The sequence below is a fragment of the Oncorhynchus mykiss genome, chromosome 7, assembly GCF_057628025.1.
Source record: "Oncorhynchus mykiss isolate SJ-2025 chromosome 7, ASM5762802v1, whole genome shotgun sequence".
Classification (NCBI taxonomy): Eukaryota; Metazoa; Chordata; class Actinopteri; order Salmoniformes; family Salmonidae; genus Oncorhynchus; species Oncorhynchus mykiss.
The window spans coordinates 32,384,892-32,407,496 of record NC_143028.1 but is presented as its reverse complement, the minus strand read 5'-3'; the positions used below and the strand labels follow the sequence as shown (position 1 = coordinate 32,407,496).

Sequence of the window (22,605 nt, the reverse complement as noted above, 5' to 3'; positions counted from 1 at the left end):
AGCAAGCATACAAGGCCCTCCCTCGTCCGCCATTCGGCAAATCAGATGACTCCTGATTTCAAGCAGAATCTGAAATAGGAAGTACCCGCGATTCGCTCTGTTGAGAAATGGTCACCAGAATCAGAGGGTATGTTGCAGACTGCTTTGCTAGCACTGATTGGAATATGTTTCGAGACTCTGCCGATAACATTGACGAGCTAACCACCTCCATCACCGGCTTCATTAGAAAATGCATTGGCGTTGTTGGATCCACAGTGATTGTTCGCTGTTTCCCCAATCAAAAGCCCTGGATTAACACAGAGGTTGGAACTAAACTAAAGAGCAGGGCTATCGCACACAGAGTTATCATAGACAACCCTGATGCTACGGCCGAAGACAGGAATAAGTACAAGAAGGCCCGCTATGACCTCCACAGAGTCATCAAATGAGCAAAAGGACAATATAAGGTGGCTATAGTCCATTATGGATTACAAAGGAAGACCCAAACATGATCTGCCCAATGATGCCTCTACTAGAATCAATGCATTTTATGCATGCTTTGACAACAACAACATCGAGTCACGTGAGGCCGATGTGAAAATTGTGTTTTAATCAGGTCAAAATCCGCAAGGCCGCGGGCCCCGTTGGTATTCCAGGGCACGTTCTCAGAAAATGCGCAGAACAGCTGGCAGGCATATTCACTGTAATTTTCAAACTCTCCTTGTCCCAGTCTGTTATCCGCACGTTTTTCTCCACACTGCCTGCACCCACCTAGATAAGAGGAATATCTATGTGACAATGCTGTTCATTGACTACAGCTCTGCGTTCAATAACATTGTCACTTCCTAGCTCCTCACCAAGCTTAGGACTCCTCCCTCCCTCTAACACCTCCCTCTCTAATTGGATACTGGTATTCCTGATGGGCCGACCCCACGCGGTGAATGTAGGCAACATTACCTCCATCACGCTGACCCTTAACACAGGGGTTCCACAGGGGTGTGTGGTTAGTCCCCTCCTGTACTCCCTGTTCACCCACGAGTGTGTGGCCATGCACGACTCCAAAACCATTATCAAGTTCGCTGACAACACAACGGTGGTAGGCCTGATCACAGGCTACAATGAGTCAGCCTACAGGGATGAGGTCGGAGCAGCAGTGGAGCAGGTAGACAGCTTCAAGTCCACGCCCCCAGCTTCTGATCCACGCCCCTACCTTTTTTTTAACGGTATCTGTGACCAACAGATGCATATCTATATTCCCAGTCGTGTGAAATCCATAGATTAGGGCCTAATTAATTTATTTTAATTGACTGATTTCCTTATATGTACTGTAACTCAGTAAAATCTTTGAAATTGTTGCATGTTGCGTTTATATTTATGTTCAGTGTATAACAGGAAGAAGTGTAAACTCTAACATGGCATATTAACTAGAAAGATAACTCCAAACACATTTTCGCTAATAGCAGCTGTTTAGCTATGGTTAAACAAAGGTTAGCCATGTGTTGGCAAAACAATTGTCCATGTCAAGAAAGCTTACCAGTAGCCAGCATCACTTGCAGCAACTGGTCGGCCTACTCATGGGTGCTTTTCAAAGCCTATGTCTGATACTCCAGTGAGTGTAATTAGCTCACTATTAGGAGTTGAGAAATAAAGTTGACATCATTAGAAATATATTATCCTCTTTTCTAATGTTGTGTAAATCAAAATGAGTTTAGTCGCTAGCGACATTCATAAAAACAATGGGACATTTTTTTGGGACAAACATATTTGCGTGATCCCCAGGTTGAATACCCTACAAGCTCTGTCTCGCGTCAGGATTAGATGTTCATCCATGTTTCCCATATGTCAAATTTCGAACTTGTTCCAAACGTTGAGGTTAAGTTTAGGTATTAACTCTGAATTCTTAAGGTATGGGTTAAGGTTTGGCATAGGCTTAGAAAGTTATTTTTGGTATTTTTTGTTTTATTACTGAATTTGAACACGCAACCTTTGAATCAGCGCATGTGATTATGCACATCCGCCATACCAGTCCACAACGCCTTAATGAAACCAAAACCGAGTTGAAGGTAACAGCGCTGCTATTGACCGTTTTCCAGGTAATCTCCCGACGTTCTCAGACAGGGATGGGCATCAAATACTGACTTGTATCGCGGGTGACCTGCCTGGAATACGCCTGTCCTATACCCTTTTGTACCTTTTATATACTAAACAATATTTTAGATCTGTAAGGCTTGGCTATTACAAGCATTAGCAAAAATGACATAGGCTACAGTCATTCAGAGACAACTACTGGTTAAAATTGACCATCATAGAAGCAAATGGTAACAATTATGGCATGTGACTTGTGCACCTACTCTCACTGTGGTTAGCAGTGCAGCTTGTTAGATCTCTCTCTCTCACTCACACACACACACACACACAGAGAGACAGACATTACCTTTTTGGTCTGGAATGTAATTGCATAGAATTCCTGTAATTTAGATTTCTTATGACACAGGAATAACCCTAATCAATCGCATCAAACAAAGAAATGCTATGTATTTTCATTAATCATTATTTTATATCTGCAATAATTCTACAAAACAAATTTCCATATTTTATTATATTTATCCAGAAAAAATACACTGAACAAAAAATATGCGACATGCGGGAATACAGATATGTATGTAAAAGTAGGGGATCAGAAAACCAGTCAGTATCTAGTGTGGCCACCATTTGCCTCATGCAGCGCGACACATCTCCTTTGCATAGAGTTGATCAGGCAGTTGATTGTGGAATGTTGTCCCACTCCTCTTCAATGGCTGTACAAAGTTGCTGGATATTGGTGGGAAATGGAACACGTGGTTGTACACGTCGATCCAGAGCATCCCACACATGCTCAATGGGTGACATGTCTGGTGAGCATGCCGACCATGGAAGAACTGGGACATTTTCAGCTTCCAGGAATTGTGTACAGATCCTTGTGACATGGGGCCGTGCATTATCATGCTGAAAGGTGAGGTGAACGCCGGAGGATGAATGGCACGACAATGGGCCGCAGGATCTCATCACGGTATCTCTGTGCAATCAAATTGATAAAATGCAATTGTGTTCGTTGTCTGTAGTTTATGCCTGCCCATAGCATAACCCAACTGGCACCATGGGGCACACTGTTCACAACATTGACATCAGGAAACTGCTCTCCCACACAAAGCCATACACCCTGTTTGCCATCTGCCCAGTACAGTTGAAGCCGGGATTGATCCGTGTAGAGCACACTTCTCCAGCATGCCAATGGCCATCGAAGGTGTGCATTTGCCCACTGAAGTCGGTTAAGATGCTAAACTGCAGTCAGGTCAAGACCCAGATGAGGACGACAAGCACGCAGATGAGCTTCCCTGATACAGTTTCTGATTCTTTGTGCAGAAATTCTTTGGTTGTGCATACCCACAGGGCATAGGTCCACTCACTGGGGAGCAAGGTCTAGCCAATTACTTTTTCCCCACAAAAGAGCTTCATTAGAGACAGAAATAATCCTCAGTTTCATCAGCTGTCCAGGTGGCTGGTCTCAGATGATCCCGCAGGTCTGCGGTTCTGAGGCCTGTTGGCCGTACTGCCAAATTCCCTAAAACAACGTTGGAGGCGGTTTATGGTAGAGAAATGAACATTAAATTCTCTGGCAACAGCGCTGGTGGACATTCCTGCAGTCAGCATACCAGTTGCATGCTCCCCATAGCTGTGGCATTGCATTGTGTGACAAAACTGCTAATTTTAGAGTGGCCATTTATTGTCTCCAGCACAAGGTACAATGATAATTTTGTTAAATCAGCTTTAATCTTGAAATGCCACACCTGCCAGGTGAATAGATTATCTTGGCAAAGGAGAAATGCTCACTAACTGGGATGTAAACACATTTATGCAAATAAGCTTTTTCTTTGTATGTCAAATTTCTGGGATCTTTTATTTCAGCTCGTGAAACATGGGACCAACACTTGACATGTTGCATTTATATTTTTGTTCAGTGTACATGTTCTCACGGTTTTTCGTTTTTATCACATAAAACCCACCACACAAATGTATATGATATAATTTAACTTGTTTCTTTATTCTTTAATATTCATTTTCACGATATATGATCACGATTTGAGATTTACATTCCATATTTTTGAAACCACAATACACTACACATACGGTTTTATAACATTTCCACAGGACCGTTGGATTGTGCAGAATGAAAAATGTCTTTATGCACATTTTCTTATTTTCATGATCTCTTCATATTTGTATGATTCAGACACTTAATTCCGGACATCGAATCATTTCAATTAATCTCGCAGGTATAGTTTACAAGTAAAATGCATTATAATATGAAACATTAGGGGATAAATTCGAATTTACAGTGACCGAATTCCATGGTGATCTTAATCATGTGGCGAATATCGGTCAAGTGACTGACTTGTGGGGCCTTCTTCAAACGATAATGACACAGCCTATTACTTCACCGGCATTTGCCGTCTTTTTTTCTTCCCAATTTCATAACCTGTGCGATATGTGTTTAGGCCTAACCATGTGTTTAAATGTTTATTCAAATTTCCAAAACACGTCTTTCCTTACTCAGGTTGTGAACGTTTTCTTTTCCGCGTCCTAATTCCTGAACACTTTTCTTTTGTCTGAATATTATACATTCAATGTAGCTAATGCTGTTTCGAAATAGCGCTTGGAGAGAATACAAATTACTTCTAAATAAATATCCAAGATATTTGGGATATTCCTAGTATTCATTAACACACTGTTTCATCATTCACGATATGTATTATGTTTATGTTGTCTTGCTGATAGCCTAAAATGTATTGCCATTTTAGTAGTTCCCATCATAATAGGTCCACATTATAGTATGTCAATGTGTTAATTAATAATCACATTCACTGCCCACTGAAACATTGAAAATCGTGTAGAAGAAAGTGCCATCATATCAAACACACAATTGTTTATACCATTTAGTCACGATGCCGTCAAATGGTCGTCCAAAACCACATACTTGCATTTCAAATGAAATGTCTCTCAAGATGGGAAAACACCACAGAGAGATGAAGAAACGTGTCCCATTTTGCAATTTTGTTTAGGTCGATTGAACTATTGTAAACCTTCACTCCACTGAAAAATATGGATTTGCATGTTGTTCTCATATTTATTAATTACAAGTTGAATTGTCCATATCATATTTAGACTCTGTCCCACTGTGTGTGTGTGTGTAATGAGTGCTTGCACTGCATTTCGGTGCACGCATTTATTTCGCATGAATTATGTAAGCAGGGATGCACTGACTGCGCTCAGTGGGGATTTCAGTTATACACTATAAGGAGATGTGCAAAAACATCGATATCCAGCAGACAGTGGCTTGGCTAATCTTCTATGCCATACTTGTAAGCTTCTACTAGTCCCTCCATTGAGTGGATGAAACCAGAGATGGCGCATATGCCCCCTATTACAAATATAGCGACATCAAAGAACACGTGGTGCCATAGCAGCTTTCTCCATAGTAGCTTGAGGTGGAAGAGGCTGGGGAGCAGAAAGCAAAGCCCCGCGCCCGTCAGGCTGCCGGTCAGACCCATGAGAAGAGCAAAATGCGGTACATAAATGGCCATGAGCAACGTGAACACCACAAGGGTGCATCTGAGAGTGAGGCCCCAGGCTTTCAGCCTTCCATCGCCTCCATAGCAATCTGGGAACCATGTGCGTTCTCGTTCACAGAAAAATGATTTCTCCAATACTTCAACTGCAGCGAAGAATGGCAATGGGTATGACAGTAAAGCTTTGGCCACTAAGAAAAGGTTCACAACAGCCCTGATGGTTGACGGCAGGTTGTCGGTGATGACCTCCTTGGTGGCATCCGCCCAGGTCAGGTAAGCCAGAAGGGCGAACAGGCCTTTGAGGACGCATGCAGCGATGTGGGTCCAGTTCATCATACAGTGGAACTCGCTGGGTTTCACCATGTTCCCCTCGAGTGACGGAAGGAAAATCTGAGACGTGTAACTGAATACGATGATTCCAATAGAAATGGGGAACTTCTTCACATCGATGTAGAATTTGACTTTGTCCCAGGCCCAGTCGCGCGCTCTAGAGAGGCAGTAGGCAATTACCAGGATGTTGATGACGAAGTGCGCGATAGTGCACAGCAAACTGAACTTTGACACGGACTTGAGGTTCTTCAGGAAGGCGCAGGGCAGCAAGGCGGCGGTGGCCATGATGGCCCAGGACTTCTGTGAGATGGGGAGGGTGGGAAAGCTGTTGTACATCAGGTTTCCGCTCACAACCACGTACAGGATGCACGTCATCACCAGCTCGATGATCTGGGCTACATTCACGATATGGCCACCTAAAGATGGAAACCTCGGTTGACAACAGGCGTTTGCAATGTCCACGTATGAGTCCCTTACACGCACCAGCTGACCGTCTTCGTCCTCCTCGTACAGGCAGGCGATGAGGATTTTCCCCGTGTAGCAACACACCACGGCGGCGAAAATAATGAGAAACAGTCCGAGGTATCCCCCGTGGAGAATGGCGTATGGTAAACCCAGAACGAACATCCCCTGAAAACACACAGGAAGTTATTTATGGGCATAATAACCAGATCAATTCAAGATAAACGTTTACAAAATGTAGCCTGGTGTTTGTTGATAATAACTAAACAGGTTGGAGATGGGTGGGCGTAAATATAGGATTGCCAATTAAATAATTATTTTACAAAAATTGAGTATTTGTTGAATGACTATTGCACTTTACGTAGGCCTACATGGATTACGCATTATGAGATAGTGTGCATGATTCAATGGGTGACATGCTTGCTTATTGGTGTGGGTTCTGGTGGACATTCCATTTAGCTGCGAGCGTGCCCTTTCCAGCTCATTTTGTAGTCATCAATAGGGTGGAGACACGTCCTGGTTAAATGGTGACTGTCATGATGATGATCATAGCGTTAACAACGCATGATGGGACGGCGCTTGTCTTGGGACTTTTTGCCACATACAGATACACTGACAAGTACATTTTAACACTTCAAAGGTCGCCCCAGACCCGCTATTACTCATTTGTAGGTGATAGACACGCATAGCCTGCGCGTAATGCAACGATGGAATGAGCTATAGACTAGCTATAACGCATATGATAGGCTATCGAGGAAAGCACAGCGCAGCATAGTTTAGGCTATATATCCAAATTACCTTGACGAAATGACTATCTAGAAGATCACCTGTCGATCTGAAGGAGAGATTCAGTCCTTTCGAATAGTATAACTGCTGCAGGAATGCGCTACAGAGCAACAGAGCCAAGTTCGTGCGTAAAGCCGCATCAACAGATCAGTACGCGTCACGTTCTTTCGTCAACTGGAAGTCTATGAGAGTACATGGAATTAGAATATTTGTGTATATATGCTAGATATTTTATAATTATTCTCTAGGTTATGTGTATGGCTTCAGATAATGAAATGCAACAAAGCATTACCTTTTTTCCCCCATTGGTTAACCTCTTACGGTAACAGTGTGTAGTTTATCCTATTTTTTTTTCATAGGTTATGAACCTTCCCAAACCACGTCAATTATCTCCAAATAACCCCAATTCATCTCCTTATCCAAAATCAAAAGGTTGTTTTGGTGTGAATTGGGCTCGGGCAATTTTTGTTATTTATTTATATAAGGAACCCTTGGAATATTAGTGTTTCTATACATCCGGGATGCCTCACACCATTTATTTTATGTTCTGGCTTAACACAGTCACTGCTGTTGCCTAGGGTCGGGTTCACGAGACTGTTGGAATATCGAATGCCTTAGCCTCTATTGGCCTTTTCACCGGGGATTTGTGTTCGCAATTAATTTGGTGATAACTGAAAGAAAAGCTATGTAGGCTTACATTTATTAACATTTGGCTATCCCTTTATATGGCAGGTAACACGAAGTAATCATTGAATGAATGAGTGGGAAGGACACCTGCAAGCGCCATGCTGTTGTAATTATGCGTCTTTACCTGGATTGCATTCGTGACATTCCAGCCAGCTTCCCACGCGGTGATTTTCGGTGATTTTTCTTCTTCTCCCAGACCTGAGGCTTTAGAGGCGGAGAGCGGAGGGCCGGTGCCATCTCTCTGGTAGTGGCTGTCCCCAGCCGCCACTCCATCTTCTCCTCCACCCATCCCACCCTCTCCGCTCCCCTCTCCAGTGTCACCACCACCCATTTCATCCGATTTCATGATGTCCATCTGCAGTCCTTGCCGGTGGTCGTAATCCAAATCATCGCATGCGGCGAAGCCCAGTCCCTCCTCGTCTGTGGCGGCCTGGAAGCCCATCCTGGCCATCATGCCGCTCACCTTCGCCGTGGATTTATTCGACACGGAGGTGGCCGCATTTGACAGTTTATTTTGAAATTTGCTTCGGATTAAATGTGCCATTGTTGCGTTCTCTGTCTACCCGTCGGGGACAATTTTTTTGTGGTTGATCAAATAAAATAATTAGTCAATAACTAGATTGCGTCTCTGTTTCTGGATATGAATAAAACTAAGCTATAGTACGGACGGTGGTTTTATAAAGCCCTGATGGTTTTTAAGTTGCTATCTCCACTTCTTGATCAAAGTACTCCTGTTCTTGATCATCCCCAGGTTCATTTCACCTTCAGACGTCGGCGCTCCGTCTTCGCATCTTGTGACTGCACTCCAGTCAGTGACCGCACTCGACGAAAACGTTCGAACTTGATGCACGATTTTTTTAGGGGGTGGAAATGTATTGCGCAGAGGATTACGCAAAATTGTTGCAATTTATTATATTCAGTTCGTTTATTGATAATAACGGTTGCAGCAACGCTTCCACAGTTGGTTTTTCCTTCGCGGTTACTGAGGTCAGTGCCGTACGCTAGATCCTGGGGGTGGCACGGAGGAGGCACGTGTCATCATCAGCCTGCCAATACAAGGACTCGGCTTCGGGAAGCACGTCTCCAGCCCCCAGAGCGCGTAGACACCCCACGGAAGAAAACGGGAGAGATTTGCTGCATTTCTAGGGGAGGTGCTTGCGGTACCTTGTCCCCTCCCCACCCCCGTATTCTACAAAACTTCATTCTAACATCCAATTACATTCTGGGGGCTTTGAGTCTTGCATTACGTTACGTGTATAAAAGGAGCTAGGTGGAAACTGAAAGGATACAAACATCAACTCTTTGGACCGGGTTATGTAACTTTCAGACTATAATTTGACCAACTATTTGTTGCTTGACCATTAGTTGTTGTTTTTTTACGACAAGTGGACGCGCGTGTCTTCAGTGGCAACGATAGTTGATGTGCCTAGCCTACTGGAATTAATGTGGATCGAATGTCAAATTATCGTTCGTTTATTCATGAAGAAAATGCTTATTTTATTGTTTCGTTGTTTTAAAATAGGCTATCGATGGTAAGGTGGAAGTTAATTCCACATAGCCAATAGAGAGAGAAAAACATGTTTTTTTGCTATTGATATAAATTTAAATTCTGCGTTATTTCTTAGGCTTGCATTTTACGCACCAACACTTCTCCATTCGTTAGAACACCGTTTCTTGATAGGCCTACCTTAGGGCTGTATCTAAGTCGAAAAATAATATAATTGGTTTTGTTTCTAAAACGGGGCCAATAATTAATTTCGAAGTTGGGTTTGAAACCGTTGCATTTTCAGGATCAATGCATTGGCTATACCACGTTTTACTGTGTACGACATCAAGATAATTTTTTATATGAAGCTATCTCCTTCATGTGTTTTTAATATACCCTATCATTGGGATAACTATAGCTTTTCAGAGCAAACTATTTATTTGAGATTGATAAGAGTTGGAAGTTCAAACAGTGTAAGGGGATTGCAGGTTTAACAATGGGATAATCTCCAGGTTTATTGCTATACACCTGGACATGGATTTTCCTTTAACTAGGCTATAAATATTAAGTTAAAAGTATTGACTCCTGCATGAGTCCAAACAGTGTACATTTTTTGTTGTTGTTAAAAACACAAATTTTCAGATAGTATACCACATCTATTAAATAAAAATAAAAAACATGTAGGCCTAGTTTGTAATAGTGTTAATTATAATAAACAAATAACTTGCCAGAAATAGTCATTCCAAGTTCAGCGATCTAAGAATATTTTTATATAGGTCTACACATGCAGTGTGCAAGGACCGGGCGTCGCAGAAGCCTGCAAATAGGAGCGAGCTAGATGTCTAGCTACATTTTTACTATAGGCCCACAGCAAGTCACGCCAACAGCTTTTCATTTCTCACGTCACTGAACGTTTGCGTGTGCCGCCTTCCAGTGTTTCCCTGGGCCAAAATAAAGAGTTCACGTTAGAGCGTGACACAGACTCTAATGCCTAGGATGAGTTTAGTTTTCTAGGCCTAGTCCTAGTTTACGTTCAACCTATTTGGTGCTGAATGAAAAGTACAATTTGATTTGGAAAATGCTTTGTAATTTAGGTGACTTAAATTTTAAATTATTTGACAGCTCTTTTTGGCGTTCGGCCGCGGGAACATAGGACGATGCTCCTCTCTTAGCTCCATGCTATAGGCATGTGTTTGTTTTTTTGTCTTATTTTCAACAGAGTGACTGTTGATATTCTGAGATTTTAAACCTCATGTTGTTCTGGGCATGGGGGAATCCATTCATCAGTTAGAGGACTAATTATGGCGACGAGATTGGAGCGCTTTAGTCTTTATCCACTTAATTGGTGCTTTCTTTATTTTCTGATTGAGGTTCAGCACCATGCGCAGATAAACAACGACTGACCGACGTCGCTGATTTGGTTGTTTGGGTTTAGCCTATATTTGTTGTCTGTCTGCTGGACTATATTCAGAGGAATACAAACCTACTGAAGGGTCCATGTAGCAGCTTGCCATAGTATGTTCACATTGCATTTTAGCCTACAGCCCAGTAGCCACGTGCATCTTAACCCCCCCCCCCCCCCCCCCCCCCCCAAAAAAAAATAGGCTACACTAAAACATCAAACATCACCAGGAATTTTCAGGAAAATACCTTTAATACATCTTATGAAAAACAATTGTTAAAAATCCCACCAGTGATTGCCAATTTTATGCATATTTAAATCTTATTATGCCATCTCAATTGCAACAATTGTGGTTTAAAGTGTAGCCTACAGTTTTTTCCATAAAATATATGAGAAAGGGGGGTTTACACATGGCAATGCCAAACGTAAACGGTATTTTCTGCTTTGCTGAGAGAGAAGGCAGAGATATACACGCGGTCCCCAGAGTGAGTGAAAGGGTTAATCACAGGCAGCGTTATCAGCCCGTCCAGACATCCTCTGATCTGTACTTACGACTGTCTGATTGAATGTCCTGTAAAATGAAAAGAACAACCGTGACACGAAAAGAAAGGGGGGTTTCAGGGCTGAATTTAAGGTCGATTCCTACAGCAAGACTTGCTTACAAATAACGACTGTTTAGTAGCCTATTATTTTTAACGATATATATATTTTCTTTACATTCAGGAAATTAGCAGATCATATTTTTTAATTCTATTTTTATTATGAAGAATATAAGTGAAACTGTCAAAACAAAAATGTTTATACACGTTATACCTGCACAAAAGGAAAAGCTCAATGATGTCATAAATCATGATTATTATGTCAAGCGCGCTCATGTTCCATGACCACATTTAAAGCCCAGTGCAGTCAAAAACGTGATTTTCCTATGTTTTATATATATCAAAACTATGAGGTTGGAATAATACTGTGAAATTGTGAAAATTATGATCATGCTCTTTTAGTGTAAGAGCTGTTTGAAAAGTGACATTTCAGCCAGTATAGGTGGGATGGAGTTTTGGCCCACCTGGTGACATCAACAGGCAGTAAATAAGTTAATAGACCAATAAGAACGAGAGTTCCACACCTCTGCTAATAGCAGTTATTTTTCAGTTTTCCCCTCCCCACTCAGACCACTAGTCTTAGCAAAAATCTCGTTTGAAAAAAATTGCTCTTTGCCAAGAAGCTATTGTTGTTAATTTTTGACAATTTTCAATTGAAAACAATTACAGTAAGGTAAAATAAATGTTACCCAGAAATTATTTGATATAGAGAAAAAAAACCGTCTGAATTGGACCTTTAATATCGTGGTATTACCGTTTTGTGTGATGGCAGGACTATGCAGGTGCAAAACCCCCAAAACTCATCAGTTAACGTTAATGGAAATCGAGGGAATCTGAGAGTTGTCTCACTGTCAGATTTCCCCCACCATCATTCAGTCTTTAGATATGGCCCTGCAGTTATTTTGCAGCTATACCAACATGTACACAATATTCTATTTTAATTCTGATAAATAGAATCAGCAATTAAATGTTCCTAAATTAACGTGTTTGTGTGCGTCTGTGTTTGTGTGTTTTGTCGAAAATATTTATTCGAAAGTATTCTTTGGTTTTCTGTTCAATTGCATGTAGGTGAAAGTGATTTTTATCCAGTCATTGCTCAGTTTATCACCTATCATTGAAGGCAATGACGGGTGAAGATGTCAGGTCCCAGGAGGATTCTCAACTATTTGTTGTCACGTTGAGAATACAGATTAAGTGAAGATAGCCAAGAAGTGCTTGTCTCATATCGCACGTAGCCAATCCGTTTTGATGCTCTATTGTTTTTTAAGCACCCTTGTTGTGTGTTGTATAGGCCTAACCAGGGATGGGGAAAAAATATTCACAAGCCATATTTTTTGCATGATGGTGGAGTCAATCGAAAGCTCATTGTGATTTTGCTGCCTCTTTCCTCACATCCATTCACCGGTGGGTCTCTAGTCCCCCTCCCACCCCAGTTTCACCCTTGGCTCTGGAGCAGTCTGCTCGGTCCTTTCCCCATTACACACATGGCTGAACTGGCACAATTGGTTCTTTGGCTTCATGCCCCCCTCCTCCTCCACGAACCACAAAATGACTAATTGGCACAATAGGAGCCACTGAATAGATTATGTTTGTAAAATATTCTTATTTGTGGTTGAACTATAACACAACCAAACCAACACATGTAGGCAATGATAGCAAGCCATGCCAGAAACAATTTATAAAATAACAATCGTATAGTTTCCATAAATACGATATTTTTCTCAAGTGTGTGTGTGTGAGAGAGACAGAGATATTCTATAATAAAGTGTGTGAACCACCCGTGACTATTCTGTGAACGCGCGGCGGGCACGTGGATCAGTATGTATGGTGTTGGGAGACGTCTCCTACAATATACTCAGCGAAGAGAAATGAAAACGCTCACTGTCACTGAAGCCGGAGCACTGACCGCACTGTGCGCCTCAGAGAGAGCCCGAGCATCTTGCTCATGCATTGCCTAAAACAATTGGGATATAAGGGAATAGGGACTTGGTACTGGCGACAGATGTATGAATTCTCACGAGCTAAACATAGTCTAGGCTTCTGTATGCCTGTGTTTTGATGTCAGCTGTGTCCATTTTACAGAAGTAGGTTACCCCTTGTCACATCAAGTTTGTATGATATAACAATAACAACATTGAGGTCTAACATCATGACGTGTGTAGTAATATGATCCAATGATTTCATTCAAGGCTACACTCTTCGAAAAAAGTGTTCCAAAAGGGTTCTTCAACTGTTCCCAAAAGATAAAATGTTTTGGTTCCAGGTAGAACACTTTTTGGTCTTCTAAACGGAACTCTTAGGTTCCATTTAGAATCCTATCAGTAAAGTGTTCTACATGGAACTCAAAAGGGTTCTAACTGGAACCAAAAGGGTCATACCTGGAACGAAAAACGGTTCTTCAAAAGGTTCTCTTATGGGTACAGCCGAATAACCCTTTTAGTTTCTACATAGCACCAAGAGTGTAGCACCTTTGACCTATTTTATATCCTAAGAACCCTTGGCTGACTGACGTGGTCCCATCATAGACTGCTCAGCGAGGCAGAAACGAACACATAACACACTTCAATTAATAAGGGAAGCTGAAAAGACACTCGGTCTCTCTGGGGACCGCGCGCGGCGCAGGGAATTAGCCTATCCAGAGATCTTTTCTCTCTCCTGAATCCAATAACATTAGCATCACAATCACAGGTAGGCAGGGACTGCATTATCTCATTGATTAGCCAATATTGAGGCAAATTACATTGCCAACTTCAATTAAATGCATAGACCCCCTACTACAACCAAACAGAAAAATAACAAGCATTGTGTTATTTCTATGAAATAATATAACGACCTATAATAGGTATATCATCTTAACTAAATGAATACCAGCCTGGGGGAAAAAACAAGGCTACTTATTGAAAAGTGAGTGGGAGCCTAGGCCTACAATCTCAGAAAAATAGGCAATATATATAGATTTTACCTTTTCACATGCTTCTGTCTCCGTCAGGAAAACCAACCCCAGAGATGCATCCAGGTGGCGCGGTGGTAAACGCTAAGAGCTTTTTCATTATGGTCCTAATGCGTTTGTTTAATGGCTTATTATGAGGCCCCGAGAGGGCTACCGGCGAAGTGGTTTATATTAGCCCGCTGGGCCTGTATGCTCTTTGCCAGGCGAGGAATAGCATTTCTGGTTAAAAAAAATAACACATATACACGTTTAAAAAATATATATATATTCTGTAGATCATTTAGGCTACAGTGGTTTTAACCAAATAATATTTTCAAAAAGAGCAACCAATGTGATTCCTTTAAAAATCATTGTAGTTGTCATAATAAAAATTAGTTTAGGCCTATTTAATTTGTTAATTTTTCATAAAGTAGGTCTAGCTATTTCCTCATCAAAAGCGCATGTGTGGTCGGTGGTGTCTCTACTCTCGGTGCCGGTGGTTTTCTCTCCTGGTTAAGTGGCTTTGTTTTTTCTGCGGTTCCGCGTGCTCCCCAGACGCCGTTTGCTGTTAAACCGGGGTGACTCCGCTCACTCCATCACCTTTGACGTTCGTCTTTTCGCCCTAGCCCGGTTTTCACCTTCCTGCTGCGACACATTAACATTGTAATTGCCTTTTACCTCTCGTTTTGAACACAATAAACTCAGCTGGTCCGTTGGGACTAGCGGCTATGGCCCGGGGCTGGCACAATGAACTACGCCATTGATTTATCACACTAACTGCCGAGAAAGGACCACCAACATAACCCAGAACGTAACCACTTTCAACTAGGACTCAGGCCATACATGGTTGGCCACTTGCCTAGTGTTTACCCTCTAGACAATGTCTTTTAAACCAAGCAGCAAATAGTGGCGATGGTGATTTCAACACCACGGACAGCAGGGATAGCGCAGTTCGGATGTTTCAGCACCACAGCAGTGGACAGACCGTTACTCAGGTGCCACTGCAAACACTGAGGGAATCCCTGAGGATAAAAAGCCTAGCAGCCGCGACAAGCCTGAATGGAAGACTCCCACATGAACGGTTTGACACACTGTTCAAACATATCTGATTGCAAACGTTTGCCGTTAGAATGATAAATAGTATGTAGTGAACCTGTAAATGATTGAAATAGACATGGAGATCGTAACACAACATAGTTTCATTTGTATACAATAATTGACTGTCATGCTAGTGGCAATGGGAATAATCAATGGATAGCACACTTAATCCAGCATGGGCGCTCTAGAGCCTGGGGTGGGTGGGTGTGTGTGTGTGTGTATGTGGCAGCTCATGGCTCTTGTCTCCTTGTAGTGAGTCACAGACAGACACAGTAGATCATGTAGAAGCATGTTGTTCTCATTAATATTGAATGTGTGTGAGAAACGCTGCTATATCGTCAGCCTTCCCTGGGCTCCCACTCCCAGCCCTGGGCCATGTTCAATAGAGAGAAAGTGTTTTGAAACGGGGAGGTAGTGTACTACATGAAGCTTGACCAATAAGAACACAGATTCCTGCTATGGTGTGCCCTACTGAACACCACCACCCTGGTGTCTGTACAGTATATGACTAAGTAAGTTGAAGCTGCCAGCATACCCCTAATTTCTTTTGAGATGTATTTTTTGATGAGTAATTCCAAGTCAGAATTTGTCAATTCTGTTCAAGTCAAAAATCTGAAGTCCTAGGTTAGTACGTTAAACAATGCAGTGAGTTGATCAGCACTTGACCCCCTTCCCCCCTTTTTAGCTCTGACTCAACTGATATCTACTTTACTGAGGAAAAAATGTACTTTCTATGCCTGTGATATGGGGTTGTCCCACCTAGCTATCTGAAGATGAACGCACTAGCTGTAAGTCGCTCTAGATGAGAGCGTCTGCTAAATGACTAACATTTAAATGAGTCCATGTTGCATACTGTATATTCTTTCCCACCTCAGGCCATTGCTGTCTGTAAACATTTAGCAAGTCAATTATACTTGTACAGGGTGTGATTCGATCTCCCACTTTCAAGGCACAAGGCACTCAAACCTTGTAATTGTGTCGTTTTTTTCCTGGTTGGGTTAGTTTTTGTCCCACCTTATTCTAGCATCTTGCATGGGCCGTTAAATCGGCGGTATCCACCTTGTTTCAATTAGCAGAAGCCCCGTTTTTATTAGCATAGCACTCACCACCCTCCAATCACTGTGTGAGTCTAACATGGCACCCTGTCCACTACATAGTGCACTACCTTTGACCAGGGCCTATGGCTCTGGTCAAAAGTAGTGCACTATGTAGGGAACATAGGGTGCCATTTGGGACACACTCACTCTGAAGGATTCCATTGATATGCACCACAGTGTCTCCGAATTGAGTACATTCAGAACTCCGGAAAGGTATTTTTTTTCAGCACTCACTGTGATGATCTCTGGATGGATACAGCCAGGGAACCCTTTGGTTTAATTGAAGCTAGCAGAGCTCTGAACTGGAATGTTTTAGCCAACCAAAGTATAGCTTCAGTCAGGTTGAATAATAAAAATAATAATATAATAAAATAATAAAAAAAAAAAGCTGTTTGCCTTCATAAACGTCTGATTGTGTGCGTGCGTGTGTGTTTGCGAGCATATTTCTGTCTCTCTCTCTCTCTCTCTCTGTCGGTGTGTGCGTGTGTCGTCCAACCATCCAACTAGCCACAGCCACTCCTGGATGTCATTAATGTCTATTGTGGGCTGCACACTCACACTTAGTAAACTCAAGCACTTAAAATCACCCACCAGTCACAATATAATAGCCACAGTCACACATGCCCAGTAGAATAGACACAGCTATTGATTCCTGTACTGATGTGCCAGACACTTCACAATCACACTACAGGAGAACAGGCTCTCTACACCCAAGGATTGGTTTGTCTCTCCAGGAACAATAAAAATGTATGTCATGTGCCAGGAACAATATTTGCACTTGTCCTGCTTGTCTTTGGCCATTTCCTACTGGTATGTTATGTACAACAAAACACTGAATTAGGTTGGTGTATACCTATGTGGTTTACTGTAAACAACAACCCTCAATACAGCACTACTACAGTTTCTTGAGAAATATCGGATCCCCTCCTCCATCTCGCCCTGGGGGCTCCCTGTGTCACCGTCGCTCACCACTGATTGGTTTCTGATCTCATTCGTGTTTTGTTTGAACAGCATTGGCCCTCTCATTTGGGGGAGCAATGGAACACAAGCACTGCCCCAGGGTGCATTGCAGCAGCAGCTGGACCTTGGTTCAAATACTGTTTGAAAATCCTTTAAATACTGTTAGTTTTTGCTCTAGCCTCCCTAAAGTGCCAGATGGATGGCGGCTGTGGAGTTTTGCGACTATTCCTTTGGTTCCATTGTACCAGGCAAGCTCAATCAAGCCCAGCAAAAGCATTTTCAAAGGATTTCAAGTAGTGTTTGAACCCAGGTGTGGTCTGGCTAGAAGCAGCTGCCTGTGTGTCCGCTGCCGTCTAGGAGGGTAGACAGACAGGGAACTGACCTACTGATACTGTGGCCTTCTCAGACTCCCTCTCCCACTCCCCGGCGTACTGAGAGTAGGCCCCATCCAAAGGTCAAGTGAGCCGTTTTAACACGAGTAATGTTAATTTAGATTGGCTAATGAAATCGCAGAGACGCCAGAGGTACAAGGTGCACCTGACACAGTTTAGCTGCTGATGTGAGGGAGAGGAGGAGAACGCGTGTTGCATTGTCTTCTGTTTTTCCATTGAGCTATGAAACGCAGATAGTAGGTTATATTTTCTAGTGATCATTTTATTGACTGCAGATCCATTATTAAAATAGGCAACTCGTCCCGGGAAACCTAGACCTTGCTGGAGCATTGGTACAATGTGATAGCCAACCCGTCTAGAGAGACTAACAGGCAACAGTCTTTGTATTTCATGACACGTATAACCCATATACCAATGAGGCAATAAAAAAGCTAAGGTTGGTGCTTTAGGCTTATCTTGATATTGGGAGCTCAAAATAAATAAAACATTCAAAGCAGAATGCTCCCATTTCCACTCTCATTTGTCTTTTTCTTCTATCTTTGATTCTGGTCAGGAGCTTCCATCAATCCCTGTCACACACCCTAGCTCTGGCTGACCATGTGAACACACACTAGCTACCTCTGTGTGTCTGATTGGTTTGTTTCTGGGCAGATTTTTGCAACCTGATCAGCGGCAGTACTGATCAATCTAGAGAAATTCCATTTAGGAATATTAGGAGGAGGAATTGTATTTTTTGGGGAAAAACTGATCAATTCTGTTCATAAGAAACAGAAGTTAAAAAAGATGTACGGTGTTTGATTTGTGTGCAATGATTTCTTCTGAGGCTCCAGAGATAATGTATAACATGAGTAAATAGAAGGATTATCATGGTAGTCTGTCTCTGTCACCCGCAAGTTTTACATTTACATTATGATATGGAGAAAAGGAATTTCCCTTGCCTAAGTGTCATTTTGCCATATATACTAGATTTTCTACCATTTAACCCCTTATACTTGTGGAAATTGCCCTATATGGATAGGGCCAAATTGAAATGTTTCTAATAGAATAATTCTAAAAAGCATATGCATGACCATGGTAGCAATTAAAAGAGAGCACTTTGGAAATGATCTAACTAAAGGTGAAGACACAACAGTTCACCGGACACAAGACTGAATCCAAACATTACACTGTTGATTTTATGTGCATTTTATATGTACTGTACTTTTCACAGCATTTGTCAATAACGAAACCTGAAAATACCCTGGATAAGAATAAGAATATTCATTTACATTTTGAAGTAGGTGCAAGATAAAAAAAAAACGATTACAAGGGTTTGAGTGAGAGGTCTAACTGTTGTCTCCAAGTGGCCACACACCTCTCCAAACTGTGCACAGTTCCTAAATCATTTCAATGCACTTTTACGACTTCCACTACACTTGTATTATTTTGTTTGGAACACAGACCTGTGTCCCCACCATCACACAATTACTGTTGTTGTTTACGCAATCCAAAAACGTTCCATTATAAGCCGCAATCTGAGTCAGGTGGGCATTATTTGAAAGCTTATTCTATTGTTAACATGCATAGCTAGGTTATAAAATACACTACAAAAGTATGTAGACGCCAGCTCGTCGATCATCTGATTCCAAAATCATAGGCATTAATAAGGAGTTTGTCCCCCTTTGCTGCTATAACAGCCTCCACTCTTTTGGGAAGGCTTTCCGCCAGTTGTTGGTTCATTGCTGCGGGGACTTGCTTCCATTCAGCCACAAGAGCATTAGTGAGGCCGGGCACTGATGTTGGGCGATTGGGCCTGTGCAGGCCAGTCACCCTAAAGGTGTTCGAAGGGATTGAGGTCAGTCAATACGGAACATTTCAAGAACTTTGAAAATGTCTTCATGTGCAGTCGCAAAAACCAACAAGCGCTATGATGAAACTAGCTCTCATGAGGACCGCCACAGCAAAGGAAAACCCAGAGTTATCTCTGCTGCAGAGGATACATTCATTAGAGTTAAATGCACCTCAGATTGCAGCCAAAATAATTGCTTCACAGAGTTCAAGTAATAGACACATCTCAACATCAACTGTTCAGAGGAGACTGCTTGAGTCAGGCCTTCGTGGTCAAATTGCTGCAAAGAAACCACTACTAAAGGACACCTATAAGAAGAAGAGTTGCGTGGGCCAGGAAACACGAGTGATGGACATTAGACCAGTGGAAATCTGCCCTTTGGTCTGATGAGTCCAAATGTATGATTTTTGGTTCCCAGCATGAAGCATGGAGGAGGAGGTGTGATGGTGTGGGGTGCTTTGCAGGTGACACTGTCTGTGATTTATTTAGAATTCAAGGCACAATGACCAGCATGGCTACCACAGCATTCTGCAACAATATGCCATCTCATCTGGTATGCGCTTAGTGGGACTGTCATTTGTTTTTCAACAGGACAATGACCCAAAACCCACCTCCAGGCTGTGAAAGGGCTATTTGGCAAAGATGGAGAGTGATGGTGTTGCATCAGATGAGCTGGCCTCCACAATCACCCGACCTCAACTCAATTGAGATGGTTTGGACCGCAGTGAAGGAAAAGCAGCTAACAAGTGCTCAGCGTATGTGGGAACTCCTTCAAAACGTTTGGCAAAGGGTGACTACTTTGAATAATCAAAAATCTAAAATATATTTTGATTTGTTTAACTCTTTTTTTTTTTTTGGTTACTACGTGATTCCATATTGTAATGGTTGCGGAACTGGTGGCAGTGAAGTCAGACGCAGGAGAGCAGAATTAGGTAATAGCTGGAGTAGTTTAATTTCAAAACCAACGGCAATAAAAAATGAACCTACATAGGTACAAAACCCGACGCGCACCAGTAACATAGTGCACAAGCACTTACAAACAAACAATTCCACACAAAGACATGGGGGGAACAGAGGGTTAAATACACAGCACTTAATGAGGGAAATGGAAACCAGGTGTGTAGGAAAACAAGACAAAACAAATGGAAAATGAAAAGTGGATTGATGATGGCTAGAAGACCGTTGACGCCGACCGCCGAACATCGCCCGAATAAGGAGAGGAAACGACTTCGTGACAGTACTCTTCCCCCCCCCCCCCTTCTTGACCTGAGGCCAACACCTCAGGGACGACCGGAGGGCGAGGTGCAGGGCAAACAAGACAATAATAAATGTTAATAATGTAAATTACAGTCGTTTTCAAATATGGAAATGTGAAGTGCACATTTGGACTCACGGGTGTGTGGTTTGCCTGTATGACATCAAAGCGGTATTTATTACAATCCTCAACATCTTATCTTTCAGAGCACATCGACACCCCTCGATTTACAGCGTTTCCCTCACTCAGACAGCAAATGTGCTAAAGTAGCCCTATTAGCGGGAGGGATGGGGGTTTCGTCTTGTCACACGCGATGCTCAAGTTCAGAATGTCTATCAGTCAAAACCCATACAGAGCTGACAAGTGGAGAGCATGAGCTCTTATGTCACATATAGCATGTTACTGAACAGCCACTGCATTCCAATTTAGGTGCTTATCAATGACAAAATCTGCCATGTGTTCAATCCATATACAGGATGATGGGGGCTGTGAGTGGAAAGGACTACATCTTTAGCTAGATGGTTTCCTCCACAATTCTTGGTTGTGCCACTACCCCTGTCTGACTCGCCTCCTCCACATAATCACTGCCAGTTTTCAGTTCTTTGTTTCCATTCAGAACTGCACCAGGCAGCCAGGCTGGGGGAATTGCTATAATTTTCACCCTCTGTGGCTTTAGGTGCACCTCCTCCACACCTAGCCCCCCCCCCCCCCCCCTTTGCTCATTCTTTCATGTTGCCTTGCCGACATTATCCACCATTAACCATTATATCCCTCATGTCCGCACATCTTCCTCTGCTCCCCTCTTCTCTCCTTACATCCCTCTCCTCTCCTCCCTCGTTTCTTTTGTTCTGTAGTGATCATACCTCCACCCAGCCACCTGACTGGAGTAATCACCCTCCTAAAGCTGTGTTGTTATCAGCAGCTACAGGGCAGGAGGTGAATAGTACCCTGTTTCTTTCTCTCTCTTGCTCTCTCTCTTTTCTTTCCCTCTCTCTCTCTCTCTCTCCATCTCTTCCTGTCTGCCTCTCTCTCTCATCTCCCCATCTGTCTCTCTCAACCATCCAAGCCTCTCTCTCTCTCTCTGTGTGTGTCAGTCTGTCTGTCTGTGGTAGACAGACAGACTGACTCATTTCTCTCACTTCTTTCCATCTCTCTCTTTGTCTCTCCCTGTCTGGCTCTTTCTCCCTCCTACCTCTATCTCAACCATTCCCCTCCACTCTCTCTCTCTCTTGTCTCTGACTGTCTCTTCCTCACCCCCTCTCTTTCCCTAGTCCCAGTGGTTTTATTTCTTACAGCTGGTGCTTTCTGAAGGATGAAAAGACCTATATCAATTTAAATGCCCCATTTTGAAGTGAGTGGCTGCACACCAGCTGAAGGTTATGATTTGGTGGAGTACTGGCTGCCTATACGCAGACTTCGCTGCCTATACGCAGAGGAATTCAGTCGGGGTCTCACAACTTACTGTTGAAAGATAAAATATCTAATTTGGTCGTGCGTCAGCAGTTTTCCACTTGGAACCAACCATTCACTAAACCCTAAACCTCAACTAAATCTTGGAAATTGTGCAAGTTGAGGAGACTAAACTTCTTGGTGTAACCCTGAATTTTAAACTGTCATGGTCAAAATATATTGATGCAACGATAACTAAGATAGGGAGAGGTCTGTCCATAATAAGGCGCTGCTCTGCTTTCTTGACATTGCTATCAACA

The 22,605-nt window shown here is 42.6% G+C and overlaps 1 protein-coding gene across 1 annotated transcript; it reads right to left on the bottom strand.

Annotated features, from left to right (window-relative positions):
* Positions 1–4,034: 4,034 nt before the first annotated feature.
* On the bottom strand, positions 4,035–9,110 carry LOC110527704 (vesicular inhibitory amino acid transporter). Its single transcript, XM_021609158.3, has 2 exons — positions 7,975–9,110; positions 4,035–6,545 (listed from the first exon to the last, which is right to left on the bottom strand). Exons 1-2 carry the CDS (start codon positions 8,392–8,394, stop codon positions 5,358–5,360), a joined length of 1,608 nt encoding a protein of 535 aa, XP_021464833.1. The 5' UTR covers positions 8,395–9,110; the 3' UTR covers positions 4,035–5,357.
* Positions 9,111–22,605: the final 13,495 nt, after the last annotated feature.

Bases quoted from the DNA above. Each gene is read 5' to 3' on its own strand.
- LOC110527704 (XM_021609158.3), bottom strand. From the start codon at position 8,394: ATGGCACATTTAATCCGAAGCAAATTTCAAAATAAACTGTCAAATGCG. The intron at 6,546-7,974 runs GTAAAGACGCAT...GTGTGTTTTCAG, and splicing joins ATGTCACGAATGCAATCCAG to GGGATGTTCGTTCTGGGTTT.